This window comes from Penicillium hordei (genome assembly GCF_028827395.1).
Source record: "Penicillium hordei strain IBT 12815 chromosome Unknown utg000001l_segment0_segment0, whole genome shotgun sequence".
Classification (NCBI taxonomy): Eukaryota; Fungi; Ascomycota; class Eurotiomycetes; order Eurotiales; family Aspergillaceae; genus Penicillium; species Penicillium hordei.
This window is the reverse complement of record NW_026623142.1, coordinates 6,761,706-6,789,039: the sequence shown is the minus strand read 5'-3', so window position 1 is coordinate 6,789,039 and position 27,334 is coordinate 6,761,706. Positions and strand designations below refer to the sequence as shown.

Sequence of the window (27,334 nt, the reverse complement as noted above, 5' to 3'; positions counted from 1 at the left end):
ATCAACAACGCGACTGCGCGTTAATCGCTTTGGACTTTATTTCTCTATACCCTTTGAACACGAACACAGGAACTTTGGATCATTGAACCAAAATCTTTATAAACATTCTTAATATCCCCATCTCCCAAGTGGTTTCAAATCCAACTCTCGGTTCCCCCCGGTCTTTGGACACTGTCACATACCAATACCCAACCCCTCCTCGATTCCGCCCTTTCGCCCTCGTGGGCTGACCTCACCTTTTGTATTGGGGGACTCACCCCTTGCAACCTTTTTTTTCGTTGGAACAAAAAAAAAAGATTCCGACACACGCCCTTCAACTTTTTTTTTACACTGTAATCCAAACTGAACCATTCCACACCTATCGCGCATCTTGATCTGGTTATCCTTGGGTATCAAACGCAAAGTGAAACATCGCGAACACGCGTTAGGTTTGTTCCTAGGGCGCATGGGAGACATTGAATTCCTCGGAATCCGCAATGGAAGTGGTATGACTCAAGTTTGATTGAACTTGCCACTCGTACCTGCTCTTGGAAACATTCCAATCCCGTGCCTTCGGATATCATATCCTGGAATATCTCTGAGAATATTCTTGGCTTCCTCTCTTTCCCTTTCTGGACGCGTTGTTGATTTGAACGCGTCAACCTTGGAACTGTGGGCAAGCTCTCTCTAAATCTCTCGACTCCCGACTCTCGATTCTCGATTCTCTTCCAGGATATCTACATTTAAGATATCTAGAGCGCATTTAGTTGTGACGCGCTCTCCATTCTGCACTTGTTGTGCGGCACGTTGACACATTCCCCCGATCATGGTTGCAACGTTTTCGCCGCACCGGGACTCCGGTGGCACACTTCATCTGCCATCACACTCGGGGATCCATCACGTTGACGCCAGCTCCGCTATCCGTCAACTGCGCCGCTCACTTTCGCGCTCCCCCTCCAAGAGTTCAAACTTCTTCCTCAACCCGCGTACTCATTCCCCCTCCAAATCTGCTTACATCTCTTCTTCCTTGTCGCCATCACGACGCGCCTCACAGAACAATTTTGTTCTCTTCCCATCCCATCAATCTCATCAGTCGCCTCTCGCTGTCCCTTACCCTCCCAGCGCGAAAATCAGTAGGCCGGCCATGCGTCGACGTACATCACCCCGCAGTCCGGCCAAACGCGTTTTGAGTGTTTCGACTGACAGTGGCAACGCGACTCCAACCCAACCCGTCTCTTTGCCCTCTGGCGAAGAAAATGATTTGACTCTCGACGACCTCGTCGCGCCAGGTCAAAGTACCACCCCAGACAGTCCTTGTTTTATTAACACTCCTTCTGCCCCTCTGGGTGAATCCACTTTTGCGCCGCGCTCAACGTTGTCGCGAATTGAGAAACGACGTAGTGGGACCTTTGGTAGCTTTGCGACTGGCAGTCCCTTGAAGCGCAGCGACGGGATTATGAACTTGGACCAAGCATCGCGAGGCAGCCCTTCTGCAAAGCGACGCAGCGTGCACACTCCCACTTTCGCAGCCGAATTCAGCATTTTCGACAACGAAGTCGAGAACACGACCCCGGAGGGATCTCCAACACGCAACGAAATTCCCTCTTTCCCTACGCCTGTCCAACCCCACAGTCCATTTGCGACCATTCCTAAGCGCTCGTCTTCTCTGCGACGCTCGACCCTTCAGCAGCGCGGCGATCGACCTCTCTTCGGGCGACCGAGGGCTATGGATGATTCAACCGATGCATCACCACCCGAGACGCCATTGTCAGTTAGGCCACGAATGTCGTTTGATAGCAGCCTATTCCAACCAGGCAGCGAAAACATTTTCTCTCCTCGGCCGCCAGCCAGCCCGCTTTTCTCCAACTCCCCCGCCAACCCTCCCGCCAACACCACTCAACCTCCTCGGCCCACTGCTCATCCTCTCTCGCGGACTATCACCCAATCCTCTTCTGGGTCTAGTATTGAGGACTCGCCCACCCATGAACCAGTTCACAAGCCCGAGGGCCGACGAACAATGTTCAACTTCTCCAAATCTCTCCCCGCCGGGGCTACTCGTCCTGCTCCCGTGAGTCGGATCACACGAGAAGATGCAGAGACGTTTGCTACCCCGGATAATTTCAGGCTAGTGAAGCCTCTTCCCGCGGCATTCATGTCCACTGGACTTATCTCCAAGAAAAACCGCAACGCGGAAGAGAATCCCGGATTTAACAAGAGCATGCCCGATACACCCTGCAAGCGGCCTGTCAATCTTTTCACCGCTGGGCCAAATCCCACGGACCGACTGTTTGATAAGTCACGTTTGGTTCATCAATCAGATGCTGTTTCTGCCTCTCCATTCAACCCACCTACTACCTCGCGTCCCAAGCCAAGTCCCTTCGCCCGGGGCGTGGGAATCTTCGGTAGCAACTTCAATCGTCCCGAGGCCTCCCGGCGTGGAAGTTTCGCTAGTATTGATGGTGATGAACTGATCCTCGCCCAATCGCCCTCCTCCCGACATGACAGCCAGCCTCTAAACGACGACTTCCCTCCCACACCGACCAAACAGCCCTTCCTCCCCTCTCGCACCTACCCTCCCGCAACTTCTCAAATCCCCTCTCTGGAGCGACTATCCGACACAGCGAGTCCGCTACACGAGAGGTTTCTGCAGGCATCGCCTCACACTCCCCGCGACCAATATTTCCCTCCCGACCCAAGTGGCTTATCGATCTCCGTGCCAAGTGATCATCAGCATGTGCAGGAGCATGATCTTCCAGCCACTCCAACTGGTCCGCGAGACTCTTGGTCGTCTTTCAGACGGCCCAGTCTCCAAATGAGCGGCTACTATGTTCCAGACGTTGACCCCACTCTGACATCCCGCTTTGACAGCGTGGAGCTTATTGGAACTGGCGAGTTCTCCCAGGTTTTCCGTGTCGCGCAACCTCACGACGCGTCCTTCCCATCTGTCTTCTCTCTTCCATCAAGCGAACCAAGGTCGCCGACTTCCCTCCCTCATCAGGTGTGGGCAGTCAAGAAGAGTAAGCAGCCCTATCTGGGGTTGAAGGATCGCGAGCGCCGTATTCGCGAAGTCGAGGTTCTCAAGGCTTTGACCAACTGTGACCATGTTATTTCCTTTATGGACAGCTGGGAGAACAATGGCCACCTGTACATTCAAACGGAGTTCTGCGAAGAGGGTAGCCTGGATGGTTTCTTGGCGCAAGCCGGACTTAAGGCCCGACTTGATGACTTCCGTATCTGGAAGATTTTGCTCGAAATGTCTCTGGGACTGAAGCAGATCCATGACGAGGGATTCATCCACCTCGACCTGAAGCCTGCTAATATTCTGGTCACCTTTGAGGGTACTTTGAAGATTGGTGACTTTGGCATGGCGACACGCTGGCCTGCAGAGGATGGTATTGAGGGCGAAGGCGACCGCGAATACATTGGACCGGAGATTCTTATGGGCCGATTTGACAAGCCCGCCGATATTTTCTCACTTGGTCTCATCATTTTTGAGATCGCTGGCAATGTGGAACTTCCTGACAATGGAGTATCTTGGCAGAAGCTCCGCAACGGCGATATGAGCGATGTGCCCAGCCTTACCTGGAGCTCGGAGACCAGCATCTTCCGCGATGCCACTGGAAACCCTATCTCCGAAGGGTCGTCTTTTGAGGATCTGTGTACCTCCGATCTAGGGGACAACGACTTCGACGATAACTTCCTGACAAGTCGTCAGCTGAGCAACCCCAAACCACAGCGACTCGCACGCAGCGGGGAGCTGATTGATCCACCCAACTTCATGGTCGATGCCAACCATCCACAGGCATTGGACGGCATTGTTCGATGGATGATCTCCCCCGAACCTCAGAACCGTCCCACGGCCGACCAGATCCTGGAAACTTATGGGGTGCAATTTATTAACCAACGACGCCGCGCTGGCGCCACCGTCTTCGAGGGTAACTGGGGCCCCGCTGACGAGATCCTGGCCGAAGATGCCGAAATGATCGACGTGTAATTTAATATCCCTTTTACTATTGTGCATACGGAGGGTGTTGTGTGTGTTTTTCTTTTTTTTTCTCTGCCCTTCCTTTTTCCTTTGTCACCTCTTCCCGGCGTTCAACCTGGAAGCATTTCTCTTTTTTGTCCCATCTTTGATGCCATGTTTTCACGTTACGACATTATTCCTCCACCCCATGCTTCAACGGTTGAGGCTGGGGTTTTCTGTTGCGGGCTGGGCTTTGGGGGCGTTTTCGATCCATCCGGTTTGGATCTGGGCGTTACCTTGAGCAGTTCACGGATACCACTGGAGTTTGCAAAGGGCTCTTCACCCTTTTTTTCACGGATCTTTTTTTTTTTTTTTTTTTTTCTTTTGTACGATTCAACACCTAGCGATACGAGATGCCAGAATGTACCAACCTCGCAGGGTGCTTGCTTCTGGAAATGGACAAGGCCACTCTAGGAATCTGCTGTATTCGTTCCAACATATTATCTCCTTGGAATCAATTGCTCATCGATTCTTCTTTCTAGGGGTCTCTGGTCGAACAGCATGCCTGGTTGGCTTAGAAACATCATTGCTATCTTTTTGCTTGTCTTTCTGCGGTTTTCTTTTCTTTCTCTTCTTTTTTTTGCCTTGATGATGAATGTATGCCCTCTAGGCAGTGATGACCCTATCCATTTTCTTTGAGCGTGATCTTCTCTGCTAATTTGGTTTGAATACCTGGGTTCCATGTGTAGCAATTGTGGAATTACTAATTGAAATGGTATCCTACGAACTGCTTCGAATGTAGATCTTATTCAAAGTAAATGTGTAAGTATTTATTCTACCTCCCAGCGTTTGCCGTTGATGGTGGGGCTTGAGATATCTGATCTCTTGGGCTCCAAATAATATTCAGGACGTTATATTTCAAGATAGCATTGGGGATTTCTGTTTTATGTCTTTTTTTAAATATCCTTGACCGGATGTTGCAATATATATATAACTATATATATATAACTATATATATATATGTATGTATGTATAGTTATGTATATTCGGAGAGAGGAAGTCAAAATATATTTCAATTGCCACAAGATTTCTTGGCATTTCGCAAACTTCTCCTTCTCTTCCAACTCTTCTATCCTTTCAATCTTGAAAACCTTAACTCATACCCTTTTACCTGTTCTACCTGTTCTACTTGTCCCCTTTCCTGTCGAAACTTGGTTTATTACACATTTGTTACAACATGCGCTGCCCCTAAGACCCCGACAATAACTACACCTTACCTCTCCCGAACAAGCTCCCCCTTACACATCAACCTTTGAATTTCTCCCATAATCACCGTCCATATCACGCACCATGGACAATAAAGAGTTCGTGTCGGACAATCTCCTACGCCTAACAGGCGCGTCAGAACCCACCATCATCGATTTCGTGCTCGCGACTGCCAGCTCAGCCAAGTCGACCTCTTCCCTTCAAGATACCCTCGTGTCCTTCCTGGACGGCATAGACACTAGCTCAGCTGAAATTGGTGCCTTTGCTCGGGAGCTCCATGCCCGCATGGGCAAGGGCGCACAGCCCAGCGCGTCTGCCCCCAAACCCGCGACGAGCAAGGAATCTACGAAAAAGAAATACCGCCTGGTGGACATGGGCGAAGACGAGTCAGAGCTGCTAGGACCCACCAATGTCGAAGCAGATCGAGAGCGACGGAGGAGACGGGACAGAGACAGCGACAAGGACAATAGCAGCAGCAAGCGAGACTCCGAGCCTCGGAGCCGCGGAGAAAAGGACGACAGCCGAAAGCGAGACCGAAGCCGCGACGCAGAGAGCCGCGACCGGCCACGGACGAGAAAGCTTCGCAAGAAGGGCTCCCAGGACTTCGACGATCGATGGGGCGACGAAGAGATCTTCGAAGACGAGATGTACCCAGGGGAATTCGAAGAATCCCCCTCCAAGCGCACACGACTCGACGATGGTTCCGCGTCTCCCGCTCCCGCCCCACCGGCCGACGATATCGATATCGACCCTAAAACTAAGCAAGAGATCGACCGCCAACGAGATCTCCGTGAACGAGACGAGTTTGCCAAACGACTGGCCAATAAGGAAAGCAGCAAGTCGAAAAAAATCGTTGAGGATCGGACGCGCGACGGCGAGGCTGCACGGCGGCGTGCGCTGGGCGATGATGCCAGCGCACGGGCTTCGATGATGCCCGATCTGCGAGAAAGGTCTCGACAGGAATACTTGAAGAAGCGCGAGACAGAGCGGTTAGCACTGCTGCGACGACAGGTTGTAGAGGAGACCCAGGAATTGCGTGAGAACCCGAATCTGTCTCGTAAGGAGAAGGAGGAGTTTGCGCGCAACCGAGAGGTCCTTCGTCTCGCCGAAGAACGGCTTCGGATCGACGATCACCGCGATGGGTATCAGATGCCATCTGATTATATTACAGAGAAAGGAAAGATCGACCGGAAGAAGAAGGAAGAGGCTTTGTACAAGCGGTACGTCGAGCGCGACGAGCTAGGCCAGGAGCGATTCGTCACAGAGCACGAGGAATGGGAGCTGGAGCAGGCGGCCAAGGCCAAGGCACAGATCAAAAAGGCTGAGTTCGTTGATGAGGGAGACTATGAGTATGTCTTCGACGATTCGCAGCAGATCAACTTTGTCATGGACGCCAAACTGGAGGGCACGCAAAAGCCACTGACGAAGGAACAGCTGCGGTTCAAGGAGCAGGTCGATGCAGCGGAGAAGAAAGCCCTTTCGATGGAGGAGACCCGCAAGAGTTTGCCTATCTATCAATTCCGTGATCAGATCATCGAGGCTGTGGCAAATCATCAAGTTTTGATTATCGTTGGTGAAACCGGTTCCGGAAAAACCACACAGCTCCCACAATACCTCCACGAGGCCGGTTATACCAAGGATGGCCTCAAGATTGGTTGTACGCAACCGCGACGAGTGGCTGCCATGAGTGTTGCTGCTCGGGTGGCGGATGAAATGGGCACCAAGATCGGAAATGAAGTTGGTTATGCCATCCGATTTGAGGACAACACCAGCGACAAGACCATCCTCAAGTATATGACCGATGGAATGTTGCTGCGAGAACTATTGACAGAACCGGACCTCAGCCAGTACGCGGCCTTGATGATTGACGAGGCGCACGAACGGACGGTGCCAACAGATATTGCCTGTGGTCTGCTTAAGGATATTGCCAAGGCACGACCCGATTTGAAGCTGCTCATTTCCTCGGCGACGATGGATGCACAGAAGTTCCAGAGTTATTTCGACGATGCTCCTATTTTCAATATTCCTGGTCGCCGCTACCCCGTCGACGTGCACTACACTTCACAGCCTGAAGCCAACTACCTCGCCGCAGCCATCACAACGGTCTTCCAGATCCACGTCACGCAAGGTCCGGGAGATATCTTGGTCTTCTTGACTGGACAAGAAGAGATTGAGGCCGCCGAGCAAAGTTTACAGGAAACGGCTCGAAAACTTGGGAGCAAGATTCCGGAGATGATTATTGCTCCTATCTACGCCAACCTGCCATCCGAACTGCAGACGAAGATTTTCGAGCCTACTCCGCCCAAGGCACGAAAAGTGGTACTTGCTACCAATATCGCCGAGACTAGTTTGACCATCGATGGTATTGTCTACGTGATTGATCCCGGATTCGTCAAGGAGAACGTTTTCAACCCACGCAGCGGAATGGAGAGCTTGGTCGTGACGCCGTGTTCGCGTGCCTCAGCCAACCAGCGAGCCGGCCGCGCCGGGCGTGTTGGCCCAGGCAAATGTTTCCGCCTGTATACCAAGTGGGCGTACTACAACGAGCTGGAAGATAACACCACTCCGGAGATTCAACGTACCAACTTGAACGGAGTGATTCTGATGCTGAAGTCGCTGGGCATCGACCAACTCCTCGACTTTGACTTCATGGACCCACCGCCGGCGGAGACCATCATCCGTGCTCTGGAACAGCTGTACGCGCTGGGAGCGCTCAACGACCGGGGCGAGCTGACCAAAGTCGGCCGACAGATGGCCGAGTTCCCAACGGACCCGATGCTCGCCAAGGCGATCCTCGCGGCCGACAAATATGGATGTGTAGAAGAAGTGTTGTCGATCGTGTCGATGCTCGGCGAAGGCAGCGCACTCTTCTTCCGACCCAAGGACAAGAAGATCCACGCGGACAGTGCGCGCAACCGGTTCACCATCAAAGACGGCGGCGACCACCTGACGCTCCTAAACGTCTGGAACCAATGGGTCGACTCGGACTTCAGCACGATCTGGGCGAAGGAGAACTTCCTGCAGCAGCGCAGTCTGACGCGGGCACGCGATGTGCGCGACCAGCTCGCCAAACTGTGTGACCGTGTCGAGGTCGCCGTCAGTACCTGTGGATCAACGAATATTCAGCCAATCCAGAAAGCCATCACGGCTGGGTTCTTCCCCAATGCGGCGCGACTCCAGCGTGGCGGTGACAGTTACCGCACTATCAAGAATGGCCAGTCGGTATACTTGCATCCGTCTAGTACGCTTATGGAGGTTAACCCTCGCTGGGTCATCTACTTTGAGTTGGTGCTTACCAGTAAGGAGTACATGCGGAGTAATATGCCGCTGCAGCCAGAATGGCTGGTTGAGGTTGCGCCACATTACTATAAGAAGAAGGACCTGGAGAGTCTTGGGTTGGATCGCAAGGTGAGTAAGGGGCAGGGGGCTGCTGGGGAGAAGAGCCGGGAATAGAGTCGGGAGTAGAGGGGGATCTACTCGGATGTACAGATTAAAATAAATATGAAACATGAAAACATAGGATATTGTTTGAATAGCCTCAGATGTATATAAAAAAAATAGACACCCCAGGCACCGACATCTCCACCAATCACCGCCTGGATAATTCAAACCGCGGCAAATCCGTCGAACCTCGGTTTCTCCGCTTTCCCCCAGACTTTCTCCGTTTTCTACGTCACGTCAAGTTCCGACGGATTTTCCTTTTTCTATCTCTTGGTTCCCTTGTTTTTCTTGGTTTTCATTTCCCCATCTTCCCCCTTTCAACTTCTCAATTTACCTTAAAAATGTCTAAAACATTCACCCCTGCCGAAGTGGCCTCCCACAAGACCGCCGATGCGGGCCTTTACATCATCATCGATAGCAACGTCTACGATGTAACCAACTTTGTCGACGAGCACCCCGGCGGCGCAAAGATTCTCAAGCGTGTAGCGGGCAAAGATGCCTCGAAGCAGTTCTGGAAGGTATGTATTCCCTCCCTTTTTCCTCTTTCAAAAGAAAGAGATGTTATTCTTGTTATGATCGGCTATCGGCCGAGTCGGCTATTGAAAACCAGAAGTATCTAACTAATACCGTTTAGTACCACAACGAAGGCGTGCTGAAGAAATACTCACCCAAGCTGAAGATCGGCGAAGTCAAGGATGCCGCGAAGCTGTGAATCATCTATTGAAAAATGAAGGAAATAGTGAGTGTTTTGGTTTTGGGGGAAATCAGCCCACGACGGGCAACCCCCGGTCAACTGCACATCAGAGAAACGTCATGATGTTGTATTTACTCCGTTAGCGAACGTTATACCCGCGATTCCAGTTTGATTCTTTTGCTTGTGAACACCATCTTACTATCTGGGAATGAATAGAACGGAGAATATGGAATATATGAGATTGGAGACACAGAAAGCTTCATTCTTGGCTCATGAGCAAACTTATACATTATGTTCAGACATATAAACACAAAAGATCAATACATATATCCAGGATCTGCTGATAGTTGCGATGTCAAAAAAAAAAAAAAAGAAAGAAAGAAAAAGAAATAAAGAAAGAAACGCCCTTCTCCCCCTCCCGCTGCACGAGAAATAGTATCCAAATCAAAGTGGTATCAACTCGAAAGCGACAAATGGTAAATGACAGGTAATAAATGTGTGAGGTGGGTAAAAGCAGAGAATAAAAATGAATAGGTGACAGTGACAAAATAGAAGATGAACATGTCCCATGACATTGTACGTAGACAAGCCACGGAGAGATGTGGCGATGAACCTGCGCCAAAACGGTATGTTTTTTTTTTTCAAAGAAAAGACAAGGCAAGAAAGAAAGAAAGAAAGAAAGAATAGGTATAAGAAAAGAGGGTAAAACGAAACTCATCCACTCTCGAATTAGAATTCCCGCCACGGATCATCAGGACGGTATGAGAACTCGCTCCCTTGAACCGAAGGCGTGTCAAACTCATACCGCCTCTCACTCCACTGACTGGAAGTCTTGCGGGTATGGCGTTGACGTGGAGGCGCACGGGTGCGATTCATCTGTTCTGCATGGTGATCGATGAAAGCCTCCATACGAACAGTGCCTATATCGAATATGTTGCTGCCCGCCACACTAGAAGCACGGCCACTCGCCTCGGAAGTGCGTCGACTGATACTGCTGCGGCGGCTGCCGACTCCTGGGGATAGGGGAGGGGGTTGCGTGACGGGGAAGTGGAGCTCCGAGGAGCCAGCAGTAGTACCGCTGTGTGAAGACGGCATAGTGCCGGCGCTGGAGAAGCTGCGGAGAGCGTGGAGGGCAGGGCGGGGTGCGGTGTTACTGCGTTGGCGGTTGTGGGTTGAGAAGCGGGGCACGTGTGGTGCGTCGGCTGCTAAGTCGATGCTGCCGCCTGGGACTTCGGGGACTGGGGCTGGAGCGCCGGCACTGTTGAAGGAGCGTTTGCCCTTTGGCATTGGGCGGGGACGTCCCTTTGCGACGCGGATGGAGTCGCGGATGGGGTTTCGGCGGAGGGAGGTGTGAGGTAGGTTTGGGGATTCTTCTTGTGGGACTGGAGGTAGGGCTGCTAGCTCTTGGAGGCCCATTGAGGAATGACTGAGGAAGGAGAGGGCCGTTAGCCAGACGTAGTGGCGTTCGATGGTTAGCGCTGTGAATTTCAGAGCGCGCTGTGGTGTCAAAACCAGGATGGAGCGATTGAATGGCGCCGAAGAGCCGGCGCCTTTGGGGATGGGGTTGTCATCTTTGACGTCCAGGACGGATTGGATGGTGACTATTATGAGGAGAGATACTATGTTAGCTGTCACTCCAACCAACTCAGGTGAGTACCTTAAAAGACTTACACTTCCGGCCACTTTTGCCGAGCAAGGCAGGCCCACTCGTAGGCTGTTTACTACTCCACATGATGGAGCCTTCGTACGGGGCGAGCCAAACCCATCGCTTATGGCGCACACCACTGTTCGTAATATTCGCCGACACATCGTCGGGGTTCTTGCCCTCCCAATTCTCCTTGGACTCGCCCATACCGAATGATTTACGTCGACGGACGTATTTAAACATCCACTCGCCAACCATGGTCTGAGCAATGGCATCCACGACACTAGTCGGTTGCACACCGCCGGTGGAATCCTTTCTTTCACGCTGTTCACGGTTCCAGGTTTGAGATGGAGTCGCGCGGTGCGAGGGGGCGCGTTTCGGCGGCCCGTGCCGCTCACGAGGTGCTGTGATATCATCGCACGGCATCGGTGGTGGCGGTGGTGGCGGTGGTGGTGGTAGTGGTGGTAGTGGTGGTCGGTATGGTCGGTATGTGGGGCTCTCTGGAGAAAATGTTGAGATCGATCGTGAGGGCGAAGAGAGAGTTTCTGGTCTCTCGGTAATATCCGACTGTGACGTTGCTGCAGCGGATCGCACTCGGCGGAGACTTGGGCGCCGGATGACGGTTTGGTGACCGCGGTCTGAGAACTGTCTGCCGGCTGAGCGAGTAGGACTGGGGGGTCCGTCGCTTCCGTTGAGTGGGAGGTTGCGTGAGCTTAAACGGATGGGCACGGGGAATGGTGGTGCAATGCTTGAGCCTGCACTGCCGCTATCGAGGCTTGGCTCGCTGGGACTGCGGGCACGGGGCTTCTGGTGCGCGGCGGTTCCGCTGGAGATCATGGCCATTTTGCGCATTCCGGACTGGCGAATACTCGAGGACGCCGTGCTAGACCGCTGGGGAGCCCGAGAACGGCCAATGTCGGGTGGTCTTGACTCCGGGGAAGACAGTTGTTCGTCTATTTCGGGGAGAGGCATGTCGTCCAAGCTGGGTCCTGATTTCGTAGTGATGAGCTTGCCACGGCTGACAGTGTATGCAGTAAATGGGCGGCTGAGGAGCTCATCGTCAGTGAAGACATCACGTTCATTATGAGGGCCTTCATCGTCGCTGTTGTGTTCAAACCCGGCAAAGAGGCTGCTAGACCGTAAAGGTCGTCGAATATTGGATAGAGCATCGTCCGAGAGCGGACCATTGTCGTTGTTACCGGGATAGGCCTGCACATGATCTGAATCAGATGCTCTAGGAGGCTTCACGGGGCCATCTGCCGGGTGATCTGTTACCGGTCGTCTCAGTTTTCGTTTTTCGGACCGCGGCGGAAGCGGGGGCACAGTGTAAGACTCGAGGCTAGGCTCCTGTGGTTTAGGGCGAGGTAGTGCATCTTCATCTTGAATAGCAGATGGAAGAAGACTAGCGGGAGGTTTGACAGGGGGTTGATCGATAAGGATCTCCTCGGTTTGGACGGCAATGGATCGACAATCAGCAATTGCTCGGAAATTGGCCTGGCAAGCAATGTTTTTGGTTTGCGGTGGTAGAACGACGCTGTTCCGAGGTGAGGATGGCTCCGAGCCTGGTGGGTGGATAGCGATCATTGGAATGTCCATTTTCGATGGGACATCATTCGGGGATAAGCTGGCACGATTCCCGCTTTGAACAACATTTGTTTCCGGAACAACATCAGTCTGGGTGGACGCCGATGTCATTTGCACCGGCTCCGGGGTGAATTCAACAGGTTGAGACGACTCAGCCACATTGGGCGTCCACGGAGGACTTGGGAGTTCATGCACGGTCTGACAAGAACTAGAAACCATCTGCTGTACCACTGGAGGCGTGGCACTGTCCTTCGTTCCAGACATGTTCGCATTCTTATCGTCTTCTTTCTCAGGCTCTGAAGCCGCTTCCACCGGCCCAGGAACAATATCGTATACAACCTTAGCTTCTATCGTAGGCGACGGTGGAGGTGAGTACTGGATGCCGATATCGCAGTATTCGACTGCCGGGCCCAGTTTCACGGGGCTAGCAAGCCCGAGGTCCCGGGCACGGAAATCCATGGCAGTGGGTGAGTGTAAGTCCGAGCTTTGAAGGGACAGACCCAGAATCTTCCTGGCCTTGTCCGAAATACTATGCGACCCCTGTGAGTGAACTGACATTGGGCGATCCATTGGGCGTTCTTCGGGGAGCGCCTCCGGAGAGGCGGGGAGGTCATCATCAGATGGAACAAACTCGTCCTCTTCATCAAAGTCGAGTTCTTCTGCCAGGTTCAGACCAGAACCATTCTTGGCTCCAGGCGCAATACTCATAACCGAGTACCGCATGCTATGGAATATGACGGCCTCCTCAGCTTCTTCCGAGCTCACGCTGGTCACGCTCGTGCGTCGGCGGCCTAGGCTACTAGACGCCAGGCTGGCCGAGTCGCTTTCTTTATTCTTGTCATGAACAAGGTCACCATTCTCACTCGACGGCGAATGCGTGTGGATAGTCGCCACTTCCTGGGTGGCTGCGACCTCGTTCAAAACGGTCTTCAAGCGGCCCTCCACTACGTGAACCTTGCGTTCCAGGGTTCGGCGTTCATCCGCCCAAGACTCTTGATCGCGATTCCAGAGTAATTGGGTTCGTTCGATTTCCTCCTCCCGGCTTCGAGCTTTCTTCTGTGCTTGATCGAGCTTTTTACGAACGTCACCGATGTTCTCGACCGCTTCATCGCGCTCCCGAGCTAGCTCGGTCATCGCAGATGACGTGCCACCTTCCAGTAGTTGGATTTGGTGTTTCAATGAGCGCCCTTCCCAGGTCGCCTGGGACAGATTCGCGGTCAATGTTTCATTTTCCGTCCTTGATTCATCCAAGCTCTCTTCTAGTCCATCGATTGCCTTGGTTTTGTTCTCTATCTCCCGTCGGAGCGAGAGAATCTCCGAAACGAGAGATGCATGGAGAGTAGGTGTGATCCTCCGCGGGTCGAAAGGTGATAAGGTGTCCTCGGTGATATCGATATCATCATCGTCTGTTTGTCCGTCGGGTGAGAATGCGGGGGTTGGGAGGCCAGGTGGAGAGGAAGGTGGCGGGGAAGAATCTCGCCGGCGCAAAGACGGTCTTGGTCGTGATCCTTTGGATGGAGCGTGAGCTCTGGATGTAGAAGATGGTGCCGGGGACGGGGCCATGGAGGCCGGGGATTGTAAATCGGCCATCTCTGCGCATGTGCCAGATGAAAAGCCTCAAATCATTGGGGCTCTGCTCCTTGGGCTAGCCAGAGCACGTCACGCACTGGATCCCATCAAAAGACTACCGTAGTTCAACCATCCGACTATTAACTGTTTCGAAGCCGCCAATTGCCTCCAGAGACAGGTTTCACTGGGTGCAATCGACTAGTCGAACGCAGGATCCAACGCGGGATGGAGGGGGAATTCAAGGAGATTGTGGAACTTAGGTGGAACGAAGAGGTCAGCCACAGTTACAACGCATATGAAATGCACGGGGGAGAAAGACACCCTCAGTCTACTTACAGTGACAATCAGGTCTGACCGTTTTTTTGTTTTTTTTTTAGAGCTTAAGGGACGAGTAAGATGTCGACCCCGGGTATATGATCCCGGGAGGGAAAATAGATCAGTCCGAAGGAAGGGCCGATCGCGACTAGAGAATCTCTCAAGATCCCGTAGATTTACGAAAACAATCCGAGAGGAGTTGGGGGGGGGGGGGGGGGCTTAGACCGTAGATTAACTTGGAAAAGACCTTCGGGGGGGATTTAGATCAGCCTTGCCGCACACCTGTACATATCGGAATCACCACCGGACGCGAGGAGAGTCTTGGCTCTCTTGCCATCCAAAACCAAAAAAAAGAAGAAAAGTAAAAAGGAAAAGTGCCAGGGGTGTTCGTTAGGGGGCATATGGGGAAAAGAAAAGAATCCACCCGATTAGCCAGGATCGAGACTCCACCGCAGCTGCCAGACACTAAAATATGAGCTCCAATCATTTCAGCATAAAACACGTTGGAAGTCCGAGATAATCACAGACCAGCGTCTATACTTGGGAGATCTTGTATATCTCAAAGGCCATGGAGAAGCTGATTATGAAACCAAATAAACAACCTCGGAAAGGTAAGAAGATTAAAATGGAACCCTAATCTCGGGAGAGCTAGGACTCCATACTCCGTATCGAAAAGCCGGAAAGTCCACTGGAGAAGGAAAATGAGGATATTAAAGATTCATAAATAAACTGGCCGGGGTAGGAGTTCGTGATAAAACTCCACTGACATGTCTGGATGAAGCTCAAGGGCATTTTCGAAGGAAGATCCTCCCCCCTAATTCTTCTTCTTTTTCTTTTGGGACGAAACAGACCAAGTCGAAAGCAAATCATAAAAAGAAGAAAAGTATTTTCAATGACCAATAGTGTCAATTCCGAAGCCACTAAAATAGCGACGGTTAGCGTGTTTGAGAGTATAATTAAATGGCCATGTTGGCGGCCAACTCATAGCTTGTTTAGGTGACGATCGCCGTAAACAATTTCGCATGAGAGGTGATCTGGTCTTCTGGTTTCAGAATTCCCAGGGTGTATCTATGTGGCATGATGTATAGTATTTGATCGTCACCTCTTTATGATGCTTCCAAGGAGACAATCAAATCGTCAAACCGTGAAATCATCCACGGATATTGCGGATCAGGGGTAAAACCAGACCCATCCAAGGTCTCCACCGAGAGCTTGGAGGAACGAGGAACCCACATCGGCCGAAATGAAGAACCAAACTTCCATTTGTTATGGGAAGTCCGGTACGGAGTATGGAGCACATCGTACGCGCACTCACCTCTATGGCCTCGGTCTGGATTCGAGTCGTTTCTCTTGCATATGTGGATGCAAGTGCACAATGACAATCAACGATTAGCAATAAATACTTTTATTATCGGATCCGATGTGCGATGTCCGTACTCCGTACAGAGTCTGTCATGTCTAGACTCTGTCAAGCCCCCAAATTACCATTGAAAATCGGACTAACGGGGATTGACAAGAGTAAGGGAATCTTCACGAATCATTGCCACCCATTTGCCCCACCTCAGGGGACATGGGGTACTTTTGACTCGACCGTTGACAGGTCGATATTCGCTGATATCTTACATCCCTGCTCGGTTTCTTTTTTTCTGACAGTCTAGCGTGGAGGCACAGGCGATATTACACGGAAGGTGTGTTCAAAGTATGTAGGGAAAGGCTAATAATTAAAGTCAAATTGACAAGAGACAATACAATGGTTATGACATCTGTGTGAGAGACATGAGAAAGTTGAGAAAGTTGAGAGAGTTGAGAGAATTGAAAGAATTGAGAGAAGGCGGGAAAAAAAAGAAAAGCAAAACAAGAACAGGCAGAATGTTCTCTGTGTCATGCACATTCACATTCCTCAAGATCCAACACAGAAAGTACTCCAAAAGTACTCCATAAGTACTCCAACTACTTCCGAGGTTACAACATGTGCTTGTTTCGAGAGTTTCGAAGCAACCGATTGTTCTATTTCCATCCAATGAGACCATCCCGCCAGAACAATCAGCCTGTTAGATCTCACGAACCGGACTGACTAAGCATATATTTACCGGCATTCCGAGGTTCCATGTATCCTGGAAACCAGCATATGTGGATTCCTCATTTCACTCTGACCTATATATATATATATCTAGCTGGGATCTCAACTTCTGTGAAGATCCAACGACAGAGCTCGGAAACCGACATAATCTCGAAAGCGCGGGGAATAACTGTATATCAACATCCCCCATCTCCAACTACAACACCAGCTACGCAAAATGTCGACAGATAACCCACCCCAGATGTTATTTTTTGATACCTTCGGCACAGTAGTTTCGTGGCGTACATGCGTAACGGAGGAGCTGATCGCAGCCACCCTACGTGCCGTGAATCATCCCGACAAGGACCTCCCAGCCGACTTGCAGGACCGCGCTCTAGCCGTGACCCGGGATGACTGGCTGGTATTTGTCGCAGAATGGCGGCACTCTTACAATGTATTCACCAATACGTTTGATCCATCCAACGAGTTTGTGTCAGTGGATCAGCACCATTACAACGCCCTTCAGGACCTCCTGCAGCAGCGCGGTCTGGATGGCCTGTTCACTGATGAGAAGCTGTGGGAACTCGCTTTCGCCTGGCACCGGCTCAACCCGTGGTCGGATAGTGTCCAGGGTATTGAACTGTTGAACCGTCAGTTCGCCACTTCTACCCTGTCGAATGGGAATGTCTCTTTACTGCAGGATCTCCAGCGACATGGATCACTGCCTTTCACGCATCTTGTCAGTGCAGAGAATTTTAAGGCTTACAAGCCTTCCCCGCTGGTTTATAACGGTGCTGCCAAGATGTTTGGACTGGAGCCAGGCCAGTGCGCACTAGTTGCGGCGCATCTGCAGGATTTGAGGGCTGCCCAGAGCTGTGGGTTTCAGACTATCTATGTTGAGCGTGAGCAGGAGGAAGAGATGTCAAGTGAGGAGGCTGCGGAGGCCAAGGCTGAGGGTTGGGTAGATATGTGGGTTGATCTTGAGTCCGATGGCTTCCGAGAGGTGGCTAAGCGATTTGGGATTGAGTAAGACCCGTCTGCCCTCTAGGGTTAGTAGTTGAGGCTTCCCCCGATGGACAACGTGGTATATTTGAAGAATTTAAATGGACACTCGAAACATAATCGGTCCATTTGGCCCAGATTCTATAAGAACATGTCTTTTGCTTCCCCCATAGCTCCATTTCAAACCCCCAAACATCAAGCCCAAAGGATATTTAATCTTCGCCACCCAGTAGCTGGAAATGGGATGGGTTCTGGATTTTCATTAGCGATGTTAATGAATTCCTGGATTGGAATTTCTTCCAGTGGAACAAGCCGGGTCTTTCGCCAAAATTTGTACCCAAAATACAAGACAAATATAAGTGGAATGTTGAAGTATGACGATACAAAAGTTTGAGGGCTCCAGTTGCCCTCAATAAACACGTGGAATCCGCCAGTAAGCAGAATGATACTGAAAGAAACCAGAGAGATCCATGCTGCGTAAGGTTGAAAGGGGCCACTCCAAGGAAGTTCAGTACGGCTGATGTTTTGCTTCTTGCAGCCATAAAAGAACCTCAAGTAGATCACCTCTATATTAATCCAATGTACCAAAGAGGCAGCTGAGACCAGTTGCTGGAGCCAATCAAACACAATGGAAGCTGCAGATGACAGCGTCATATATCCCAAGGCAAGAAAAGATCCGACTGCAGCAACTGATATCCAGGGAACCCCGGAATCGATTGATGCGAGTGAATAGTTTTGGGGCATGCCCCTCCTGAGCAAGGCCATATAGCGTCCTGGTTCCAACGAGCATTGCTATCTTCAGGTTAGCAAAAGTACAGCGGCAGACAGAAAATCCATACTCACCAGAGTTACCAGCGCTCCATGCACTTGTGACAACGACGGCATTGATAATCGAAGGTACCACTTTGATCCCGACATTAGTGGCAGCAATCGCAAATGGAGACGCTCCAGCATCGCCGGAATTTGATAGCAGCCCTTTATCATTGGAGGGGACAATAAGGCCCATCATGAAAATAGTGATCAGATAAAATATCAAGATTCTCCAGAACACACGTTTGGCAGCTTTGGGGATGTTATGGCGAGGATTTTGCGTCTCAGCTGCTGCAACTGACACGTTCTCAACATTGGAAAATGCATAAGCTGCACTGCTCAGCACGCGCCAAAACCCAAGGAACCGTCCCCATGAGCCATCGATACCAAGAAATTGCACGAAGGGTCCAGGGTCTCGCCAAAATCGAAACCCCATGGGATAACCCTGTGGACCTGCGCCAGAGGTAATGCAGATACTCTATGAAAAGCAGTCAGGAACCAACCAGAAGATCCTTTGCGCGGCGAGACCTGCTCACCATGATATTCACACCAACAATCAGAGCAATCTTTAACATTGCAAAAACAAACTCCAACTCGCCATATATACTGACCAATAGCATGTTGCTAATAACCAGCAGCGCACCAAGGGCGCTAATCCATACCGCATGGTTAACGTCAGACCAAAAGTCGATAATGACAGCACAAGCCACCATCTCAGCCGGCAGCAGGATAGCATTTGCATAAACACTGTTCCAACCTTGTGCAAACGCCAGCGCAGGGTCAACGAACCATTCTGCATGTCGGATAATACCGCCTGAAAGAGGCGCCAGCGCACTGAGCTCAGCTACGGAAAAGACCAAGCAGCAGATAAGCATGCCTACAATGCAATATGCGAGCAACATGCTCAGTGGTCCACCCCTTGCTAAGGATTTTCCGGTCGCTAGGAAGAGGCCAGTACCGATCGTTCCAGCCAAGGCAATCATTTGAATATGACGTTGTTTCAGCCCTCGTTTTGTCTGAACAAGCTCGGAAATGACTGCCTGTGTTTTGGCATTGTCTTCACCGGCGATGGTGCGTTTGATGATAGGTCTGATCTCATTTTCACGCGTGGTAATCTCTTCGTTTTGCTCGGCATCTTGAACATGACTGTTCATTGCAAAGAATGAATAAGAGATAATTAAAGTGATGAGGGGATGGGGTTAAATTGCCTGGTTGGGGTGATGGGTCAAGAAGACTTTATATGATCATGCCCATGTGATAAAATTAAGTAACAGGCTCACTGGAGAGGGATATCCAAAAAAAAGGAAATAAAATAAAATAAAGAATGTCTCTTATTGGTTTCTCAGGTGCATAATCTCCTATCAAACTTCACCTGCACCCCCGGCCCGGTTTGATATTGCGAACACCAAAAACGGAAAATCAAGGGATATCGAGCATTTGATTCTATATCATGTTTTATTCTTTGATATTGTCTTCTTATTTCCTGTTCTAGATTCCCAACTGCTTTAACTTTTCAACGGTACATAGGTCAAGATAATAGATTAAGGAAGCCTCTCGACTGAAGAATAATAGGTTATTATGCATTTGATACTCAGCTACTACTTGGTGTGGATCGGATTAAGTATCTTAACGTCACAATTAACATGTACTTCATATGACGTGAGGAACCTACAGTGGCTATTCATAGTATGTCCAGTACGTTGAGACGTAATATTTTACCGGGGGCACACAAGTGGAGCTGTTGCCTTTCTGCTAATAAAAGAGCACCTGAACGACCTGAAGGAACAGGATATGAGCTTTTGATAGTTTAATGTATGAATGTTTTCGAATGATAATTGTTGTTAAGAGCATGTGCTATATGTCCGGACTTCGTATTATCTCTTTCTCTCTCCTAGAGCGTATTCAACGACTAGATCATCGGAAGGGCCACAAGAATAGCCGCTATTTATATGATTTGATCATTACCGTCTTGTAGAGATTTTACATAACGCCAACAGACAGAGCAGAATAGGCAAACTACAAGTTCAATCTATTTCATATACGGAAGTAAAACTCGATCCCCGATAGTGGATCACAAGGCGTGCCCCGAGAGATAGAGTCGCTAAAATCAACATGACGGAGTTGTCACGCGAATAGCATCAAAATTGTTCCCTACACCTCGCTAAATATGGTATATGGTAACACTGAAGCAAGAGGGCAGTGTAGCCCTCCTAGTAAATCATCGGGTAGAGTCAACGAGCTCTTGACAATTCTTTTATCTGTCTTCAGAGCAATATAAGCCAATATCCTGACAATTTCAACGTTATGGAGTATGGGATTGATATTGTTTCTGGTCACCAGTCTAAAAACAGCGTCAAACTTCGCTCTTGCCTCGCGACTGCCATAGGTTGTCTGAACCGTCTCATCTCAGGCAGTGGCTTGCCAGATCCCCAGCCAAGTTCGATGCCTAGATATTTTCTTAGGTCAACATCAATCTCGTTTACTTGCACTTGCTTCTCATGCAGTTAACATATGACCCATCGCACAGCCAACCCTGCATCGCTAAATCATCAAGTCCACACTGCGAGACCACCAGGCACGTATATCATCCCATCTGCCCGATTGATTCGACCGATACTGGGGGTATGCCTTAATGTCGCACCTCAAACATTGAAACTCCCCCAGGAGTGCATTAAATCCGAGTTGCTAACGAAATGTCTTGGTTCAAGCAGGATGGCCTCCAAGCCTCAGGATCCGCCCCCTCCAAATCCCTGGATCGCTGGCGATGGCAGCCCGCTCCGGGGATGCTACTGGATGAGAATCGACCCGAAAGTGCAGCCTAATTACTGGGTGTAAGCATCAGTCTGCCCTAACCCCTTCAGTTGATATTCACTCACGCGCAAATTCTGAAGCCAACGCAAGAAGGTGTGTGAATGCCGAGACCACTTCTCAACCCAGTGGCCGGTTGACCATGTGATTATCGTGAGTGCCCCAAATCAATCTACCCCGAGACGTAATACTATTTCAAGACATGACTAACTCTTGTTGGTCTTCTAAAGCAAATCCCTGCATGTGCCTTCCGCTGCCCATTTTGCACGGCTCTCGATAACCCGGAGAAAGAGAATCGACCTTGCCCGGGACGGGTGAAAAGACATATTTCAGCAGCGCATATCGTGAGTACACCAATATACCTACCCGCACTGTTAGTCTCGGAATAACTCTCATGTCATTTAGAGAAGGCAAGGAGATTTCTATGTGGGACTGCAAATTACCTGTAAGTGTACCCAAATGCCGAAAGATATCTACGCATACTGACCTTTGCTGTCTTTAGTGGCAGGTTCCTCCTGATCCGATGCTGTCTCGTCTTGCAGTGGAGAGGAAGCCCCGCCTGCGAACCCACGGCTGTAGTGCACACAAGAACAGTTCGACCTGGCTATCCTGTGACCAACTCAAAGGAAACGCATGAATAATCAAAAATTTAACTCTCAATCAAGCAGGGAGTTTAGAACTCGATAGTAGGACTTGTTTATATGCAGCATAATACTGCACACGTCAACAATAAGTGCATAGGTATGGGAGTATGACAAGACATATCCCCTTGCGATAGTTTTGATAACTTTAGTTCACTGATCATCCTTACTGGACTGCTTCGTTTCAGTGATGCCAGTTGAGTGATTATATACTACTATTGTCTAATGAGTCAGTACAGAACTTCTATAGTTGAATGATGCCAGCATAAGCGCCTTATTTGGGCCGTAAGTTTGCTACAATTCTCGTCTTCTACAACTCCATCGCGCGTCACGATCACTTTATCATATTTCTTGGTGGTAGGAAGACGATGTGCAATTGGGGTCTTTTTTTCTTTCTTTTTTTTTTTAGAGAAGCATCCAACGGTTGCGAGAGATATAGCAATGATCAACTTGAGCGAAGTATGGAAGTTAGACAATGTCAGGGGGAACTGTTAATATAATACCTAGGTATCAATGATACACATTAGTAATATAATACCAAGCCCTAACTTTCATCTTACCGGTCTTCGCGAGACCGGTAACCAGAATAAGTCCGTTGCAGCTCCTTATCTGATGTTTTCTTATCTGATCTGACGCACATTGTCAAACCAATCTGCGCCTGGGTACCACCACCTGCAGCAATATCTCATAATGCAAATTAAGCTCCTCACCTCTCTGTCCCAGGGACAGCCTGGCGTGCTACACCACTGCGTACGCCACCCACCCCCACAGCCAAAGAATTCACACCGCTAACGCCACCTCACAGACCGAAACCCTCGTCGCGTTCGAATACACCCGCAGCCATGTACCCAAGCCGCACACACTCGTTTTTGTCGGCGGGCTAGGCGACAGCCTCGGCTCAGTCGATTATTTAAGTGACATAGTTCGCGCACTAGATCCCTCCCAATGGAGCGTATTCTCGCTGATTCTCTCCTGCGCTGGCGGGGGTTGGGGCATGGGACGACTGGGAAAAGACATCGACGAGCTATCGCAGTGTGTCTCATACGTGCGTAAATACAAGGAGTCACAATTTGGTGCCGGAAAGGTGGTCATCATGGGCCATTCAACGGGCAGCCAAGACGTGATGCACTATATCAACTGTCCCAACCCACGGCCGGCACACCCCGTCTTCGACCGCCACTGCAAACCAATTGTGCGGGTGCCGGTCGATGGAGCAATTATGCAAGCGCCTGTTTCTGACCGCGAGGGCATATTGTGGGTTGTGAAGAGTGGCACGGCGCGTGATAGCCCGGCCAAGATGCGCGCGATATACAATAAGGCTGTTGCTGATGCGCGGCGGGCGATGTATGAGGATCACGATCTTGTTGATACGGTCGTGCCATTGTCTGTGACGTCGCGGATTGGGTATCCGCCCTCTGCGCCGGTTAGCAGTCGGCGGTTTTTGAGTCTGGTTAGTCCGGATAGTCCGGAGAATCCTTCTGAGGATGATTTGTTTAGTTCCGATTTGAGCGATGAGCAGTTCCGTGGGACATTTGGGATGATTGAGAAGAGGGGCTTGCTGAAGCAGAAAATGCTAGTGCTGTACTCTGGGAGGGATCAGTCGGTGCCACCGTGGGTAAATAAGGAGGCCCTCTTGAAGAGATGGCAGATTGCTGCTGATGGGGGTGGGCGGCAGATCTGGGATTCAAGGAGTATGGTTATTCCTAATGCATCGCATGCGCTAAGTGATAGTGATCAAGCGGAGCCGCGGCGGATTTTGGTGGAGAGGGTGACGGCTTATTTGAACGATATTCAGCGAGGGTGATTTCTGCTGGGCCGGGGAGATTGTATGTTGTTTTCGGTTTGTAAATATGTTTATAGCGCAAAGGGGCCATTTTGATGTTCAAGATAGTAAAAGCTAAGCTATATCTGAGGTCTTTGTTAGGTGACACTGAGATATCAACCTTGGAAGCTTTCCAATAATTCTTCATCACGGCGTCATTCCAATCCCGGGAGCGTCTCTCAATATGCAGATTCTCCTCAAGTGTTTAATGAGCATAAAAGGATAGGTCTATCCGCCATATCCATTGTTTCAAAGAGAACAGGTAGAGCTCTGAAAGTTATAATCTAAAAATGGCTACATGTTAGATTACACGACACTACCGAGTACCTGAAGGCCATCCACTAGCAGCATATATTGACAAGGGGATTAATATTAACTTCAAGGTCAAGGCAACTATAATCTTAACCCGAAGGAATCCCATTACGCTAATTACACAGCCGCGTCGCATATAGATTTTTCTATTTGAAACCCACTCTGTATGGTGACTTACATAGGTACTCAACCATGTCCACTTTTATGCCATTTGACACTATGCCATATTAATGTCCACTGCTGTGTAGACCCCATAGACTGGATGATAGCCCCTATTGTAGACCAAATGTAAATGACATGATTTTATTCTTATTCCAAAAAAATACTACGGCATGTTACCGGGATACAAGTGCAGCTGATGAGTCTCGAGACTAGAAAAGCAATAAAGTTGCAATAAAGCTATATCATACTAATAGCTTAAGCATTTTGGCCACATGGCTTCCTCCCCTTTCTCCACAAATAATCACGACTATTATTGAGCTTTGACACGCTCACATGATATCGCATTGAACTAGTCCCACCGGCATCGTTGATCCGATCAATAGCGTAACGGGAGGATCACATTATTGATCCCAACACGCTTTAGAGGCATACCATGGGGGATCTTTCAGGGGCTTGGCACATTGAGATCAACATTTACTTTGGCTGAAATTCATACCGTGCACGATATACGCATGTGATCCGACTTTGTGAGATAGACAGCCCCCCAAAGCTATATCCAGGCTATAGATCAATAATGAAGATCCCCCGAGTTAAGACCAAGCTGCAAGGGGTAATTTTTGAATGTTAGTCGGTTAGTTTCCCAAGGGCCAATCTGCTGAGAGTGACCCTGTAGATTGCTGTAAGCCCGACGCACGATGGATGCACACACCCACAAACAGGTGACAGATATATCACGGGTTCACGGGATATGACAAGAGTCGTCATGCACGTCAATATAAGGCCGGTGCATATCGAATCCTGTCACCGGTACTCCGTACTCCGAATGGAGTACTCCATACAACACTCGATCAATTTCTCGACCAGGACGAGACCATAGCGGACCGTTGAACACGAATTCAGCATTCCCCATAAAACGGCCGGGAGGAGCCGTTAACCAACCAACCCCTGCCACTATCCCATGCACGGCCACTATTCGTGCCACGCGAAAAGCTCCCCTTTCCGGAGTAGCATGACAATTGAGCCGTTGGGCCGGGCCTTCCGAGTGAACAGGAGGATGAAACAATCCTAGGACGTGCCAACTCTCTTTTGAAAATTTGCTACCGAGTTGAATATTCTGGCATATCAAAGTGGCTAACACGCTTCAAGATACATCACTACAGAGTCCGTACAGTTTGGGGCTCTCTTGAAAATTGAGAAGAGCGCGAAACCGGATATCTACTGATTTAAAAAAGAAAAAGAGAAGAGATAGTTCCGTCGGGGTCCGGTTCTCACGTAAAAAATAAAAAGGGAAAAATAAAAAATAAAAAGGAAAATAACAGTTTCCCCGATATAACCCCCTGGCCCGCTGCCAGAGAACTGGGACGGGAAACGGAGCCATCCCGGACCCTATTGGACCGATGCCCAACCAGTTACTTACTATGGAAATTGAGCGGGGGAGGGAGGGGGGCTTTGTTCTCTTATGGAAAGCAGAGGGAGACAAAAGAAAAGGGGGGAATCCAAACAAAGCAAAAGAAATGGCAAAAAAAAAAAAGGTCATATGGAGCATAGGGAGAGTACATCCCCACCTTCCGAACTTCCTCCCGTTGTCCACCTTGGTAGCTAGCAGGCCCTAGGTCGATCTATGTATCAATGAGGACATTTTTGACGCCTCGTTCCGCGGGTGGACATCGTATTGAGATGAAGCCTATGACCACTATCGGGGATTATAGACTGAATGAATCTACCAAGGTATTACCTAGCTAGGTATTAGGTCGGACGCATGCACCAAAGCGACTAGGCCGTGAAAATGCAAGTGGCAGGGGTAGTGGAATGTGCAGGGGTATAACGTGGAAGACGATAACGAGAGCGAATCTAAGGTGGCCAAGACCTGATCCTAAACTAGTTCGAGGTTGGTGTTAAACCTTTAAAGAGGAGATGTTCCGGAATGGCAAAAAGTCCAGGGTGGGATTAGGACCCATCCCTTCGTTTGACTTACGCTATTCGGGTAGCGTCTCCCAGGGCCATGGAGACTTTGCCTGCCTATTACTGATCTAGGGCTATACCTAAGTGGGAGTTATGATTGTACGGGATGTTGGGAGTAACTAATATTTTCAACCAGGCTTGGAGATGACATTGGGTACCGTCGACACTAATTAAATTAAATTAAATTAAATTGATTGTATTGATTGTATTAATTCTATTCTAATTGCAGGACTTTAGATAGTATCTTGTAAAGGGAGTATATACAACATATATATAATCTACTCCGGAGTACTCCAAAGTACTCCAAAGTTTAGGTCAAACCATAGATCGTGTCCACGTGTAGATTGGACGGAATACATGCCCTTTGAGACTTGAGTATATCGATATCGGTAAATCCTCCGTCACAGGTTCTCGGTTAACCAAACTTTGAATTCCAAATAAATAAGAAAGCTCAGCTTCCTCTCCCGGTAAGGAAATGAGCTTCAGCCAAGTGTATCCGGGACTATCCACTGTGGCCTGTGCGCTTCTCCTTTTTACTGTGGAGCTTCGGGACCTGGGCTTTTTCTTGGACGTTTCTCTCTCGTTTGTCTTTTCCACTGTTCCTTGGGGTTTCTTTTGGTATTATTTTTGGGGGGATTTTCACCTCCCTCCGAGATCGTCTGATCTATAGGTTCAAATGCAATTTTTAATTCTAGTTTAGACTGTATATTAAGATGAATGCAAAGGATAAACGGACGGATATAGAGGCTACAATGTGGATATTGGGAAATGTACGGAGTAAAAAAGAAAATGTATGACTTCATGGAGCTGTCACTTGGCTTTTCTCCTTATTTATAAAATTCCTACCAGTCGGAATGGATTTGCCTGTCTCTTTGCCATTTAAGAGGTTTAGCTTTAGCTTTCGTTTTTTTTTAATTTTTTTTATTGTTTTTTATTGTTTTTTATATTTTTCCCATCCGAAACGGTCTCGGAGTTGGTTCAGTGTAGAAAAAGTAGAGTAGAAGAAGAGAACAGGGATGGATGTCAGGGAAAGTACGAAATTCATCTGTTCTCTGATCATTTATATTCTATATGTTCTATTCTATTCTATTCTACATTGTACATATTCTGTTCTATATTCTCTAATATTCCTATATGTTAATATCTCCCTAATATCTCCTTATATTCCCTTGAACCCCTCTCTCCACTTCGTTCCAGCCCCCCGGACCAGACTTCGCACACTGGTCCTCCCCCTCTCTTCTTCCTATCTCTTTTTTTTCCCTCCCCTAATCCCTCTTTTCGACCTTTTCTTTCTCCCTT

General features: G+C 49.4%; 8 protein-coding genes across 8 annotated transcripts; 6 read left to right on the top strand and 2 right to left on the bottom strand.

The window, feature by feature from the left end:
* Positions 1 to 805: 805 nt before the first annotated feature.
* N7537_002576 (tyrosine protein kinase SWE1) lies at positions 806 to 3,973 on the top strand (the record flags this gene model as incomplete). Its single annotated transcript, XM_056893634.1, has 1 exon — positions 806 to 3,973. The coding sequence occupies one exon, from the start codon at positions 806 to 808 to the stop codon at positions 3,971 to 3,973; it is 3,168 nt and encodes a 1,055-aa protein (XP_056758629.1).
* A 1,320-nt stretch (positions 3,974 to 5,293) lies between these two features.
* On the top strand, positions 5,294 to 8,662 carry N7537_002575 (putative mRNA splicing factor RNA helicase (Cdc28); the record flags this gene model as incomplete). The annotated part of the gene is made up of 1 exon (XM_056893633.1): positions 5,294 to 8,662. The coding sequence occupies one exon, from the start codon at positions 5,294 to 5,296 to the stop codon at positions 8,660 to 8,662; it is 3,369 nt and encodes a 1,122-aa protein (XP_056758628.1).
* A 329-nt stretch (positions 8,663 to 8,991) lies between these two features.
* On the top strand, positions 8,992 to 9,362 carry N7537_002574 (cytochrome b5-like heme/steroid binding domain-containing protein; the record flags this gene model as incomplete). The annotated part of the gene is made up of 2 exons (XM_056893632.1): positions 8,992 to 9,168; positions 9,285 to 9,362. 2 exons carry the CDS (start codon positions 8,992 to 8,994, stop codon positions 9,360 to 9,362), a joined length of 255 nt encoding a protein of 84 aa, XP_056758627.1.
* Positions 9,363 to 10,073: 711 nt separating this feature from the next.
* On the bottom strand, positions 10,074 to 14,163 carry N7537_002573 (putative nuclear migration protein; the record flags this gene model as incomplete). The annotated part of the gene is made up of 2 exons (XM_056893631.1): positions 10,074 to 10,945; positions 11,016 to 14,163. 2 exons carry the CDS (start codon positions 14,161 to 14,163, stop codon positions 10,074 to 10,076), a joined length of 4,020 nt encoding a protein of 1,339 aa, XP_056758626.1.
* Positions 14,164 to 16,754: 2,591 nt separating this feature from the next.
* Positions 16,755 to 17,546, top strand: N7537_002572 (haloacid dehalogenase, type II; the record flags this gene model as incomplete). Its single annotated transcript, XM_056893630.1, has 1 exon — positions 16,755 to 17,546. One exon carries the CDS (start codon positions 16,755 to 16,757, stop codon positions 17,544 to 17,546), a length of 792 nt encoding a protein of 263 aa, XP_056758625.1.
* A 167-nt stretch (positions 17,547 to 17,713) lies between these two features.
* Positions 17,714 to 19,482, bottom strand: N7537_002571 (uncharacterized protein; the record flags this gene model as incomplete). Its single annotated transcript, XM_056893629.1, has 3 exons — positions 17,714 to 18,291; positions 18,362 to 18,806; positions 18,865 to 19,482. 3 exons carry the CDS (start codon positions 19,480 to 19,482, stop codon positions 17,714 to 17,716), a joined length of 1,641 nt encoding a protein of 546 aa, XP_056758624.1.
* Positions 19,483 to 21,040: 1,558 nt separating this feature from the next.
* N7537_002570 (uncharacterized protein) lies at positions 21,041 to 21,773 on the top strand (the record flags this gene model as incomplete). Its single annotated transcript, XM_056893628.1, has 4 exons — positions 21,041 to 21,159; positions 21,220 to 21,289; positions 21,367 to 21,480; positions 21,639 to 21,773. 4 exons carry the CDS (start codon positions 21,041 to 21,043, stop codon positions 21,771 to 21,773), a joined length of 438 nt encoding a protein of 145 aa, XP_056758623.1.
* Positions 21,774 to 22,467: 694 nt separating this feature from the next.
* N7537_002569 (uncharacterized protein) lies at positions 22,468 to 23,581 on the top strand (the record flags this gene model as incomplete). The annotated part of the gene is made up of 2 exons (XM_056893627.1): positions 22,468 to 22,527; positions 22,583 to 23,581. The coding sequence occupies 2 exons, from the start codon at positions 22,468 to 22,470 to the stop codon at positions 23,579 to 23,581; spliced, it is 1,059 nt and encodes a 352-aa protein (XP_056758622.1).
* Between the last annotated feature and the right edge of the window lie 3,753 nt (positions 23,582 to 27,334).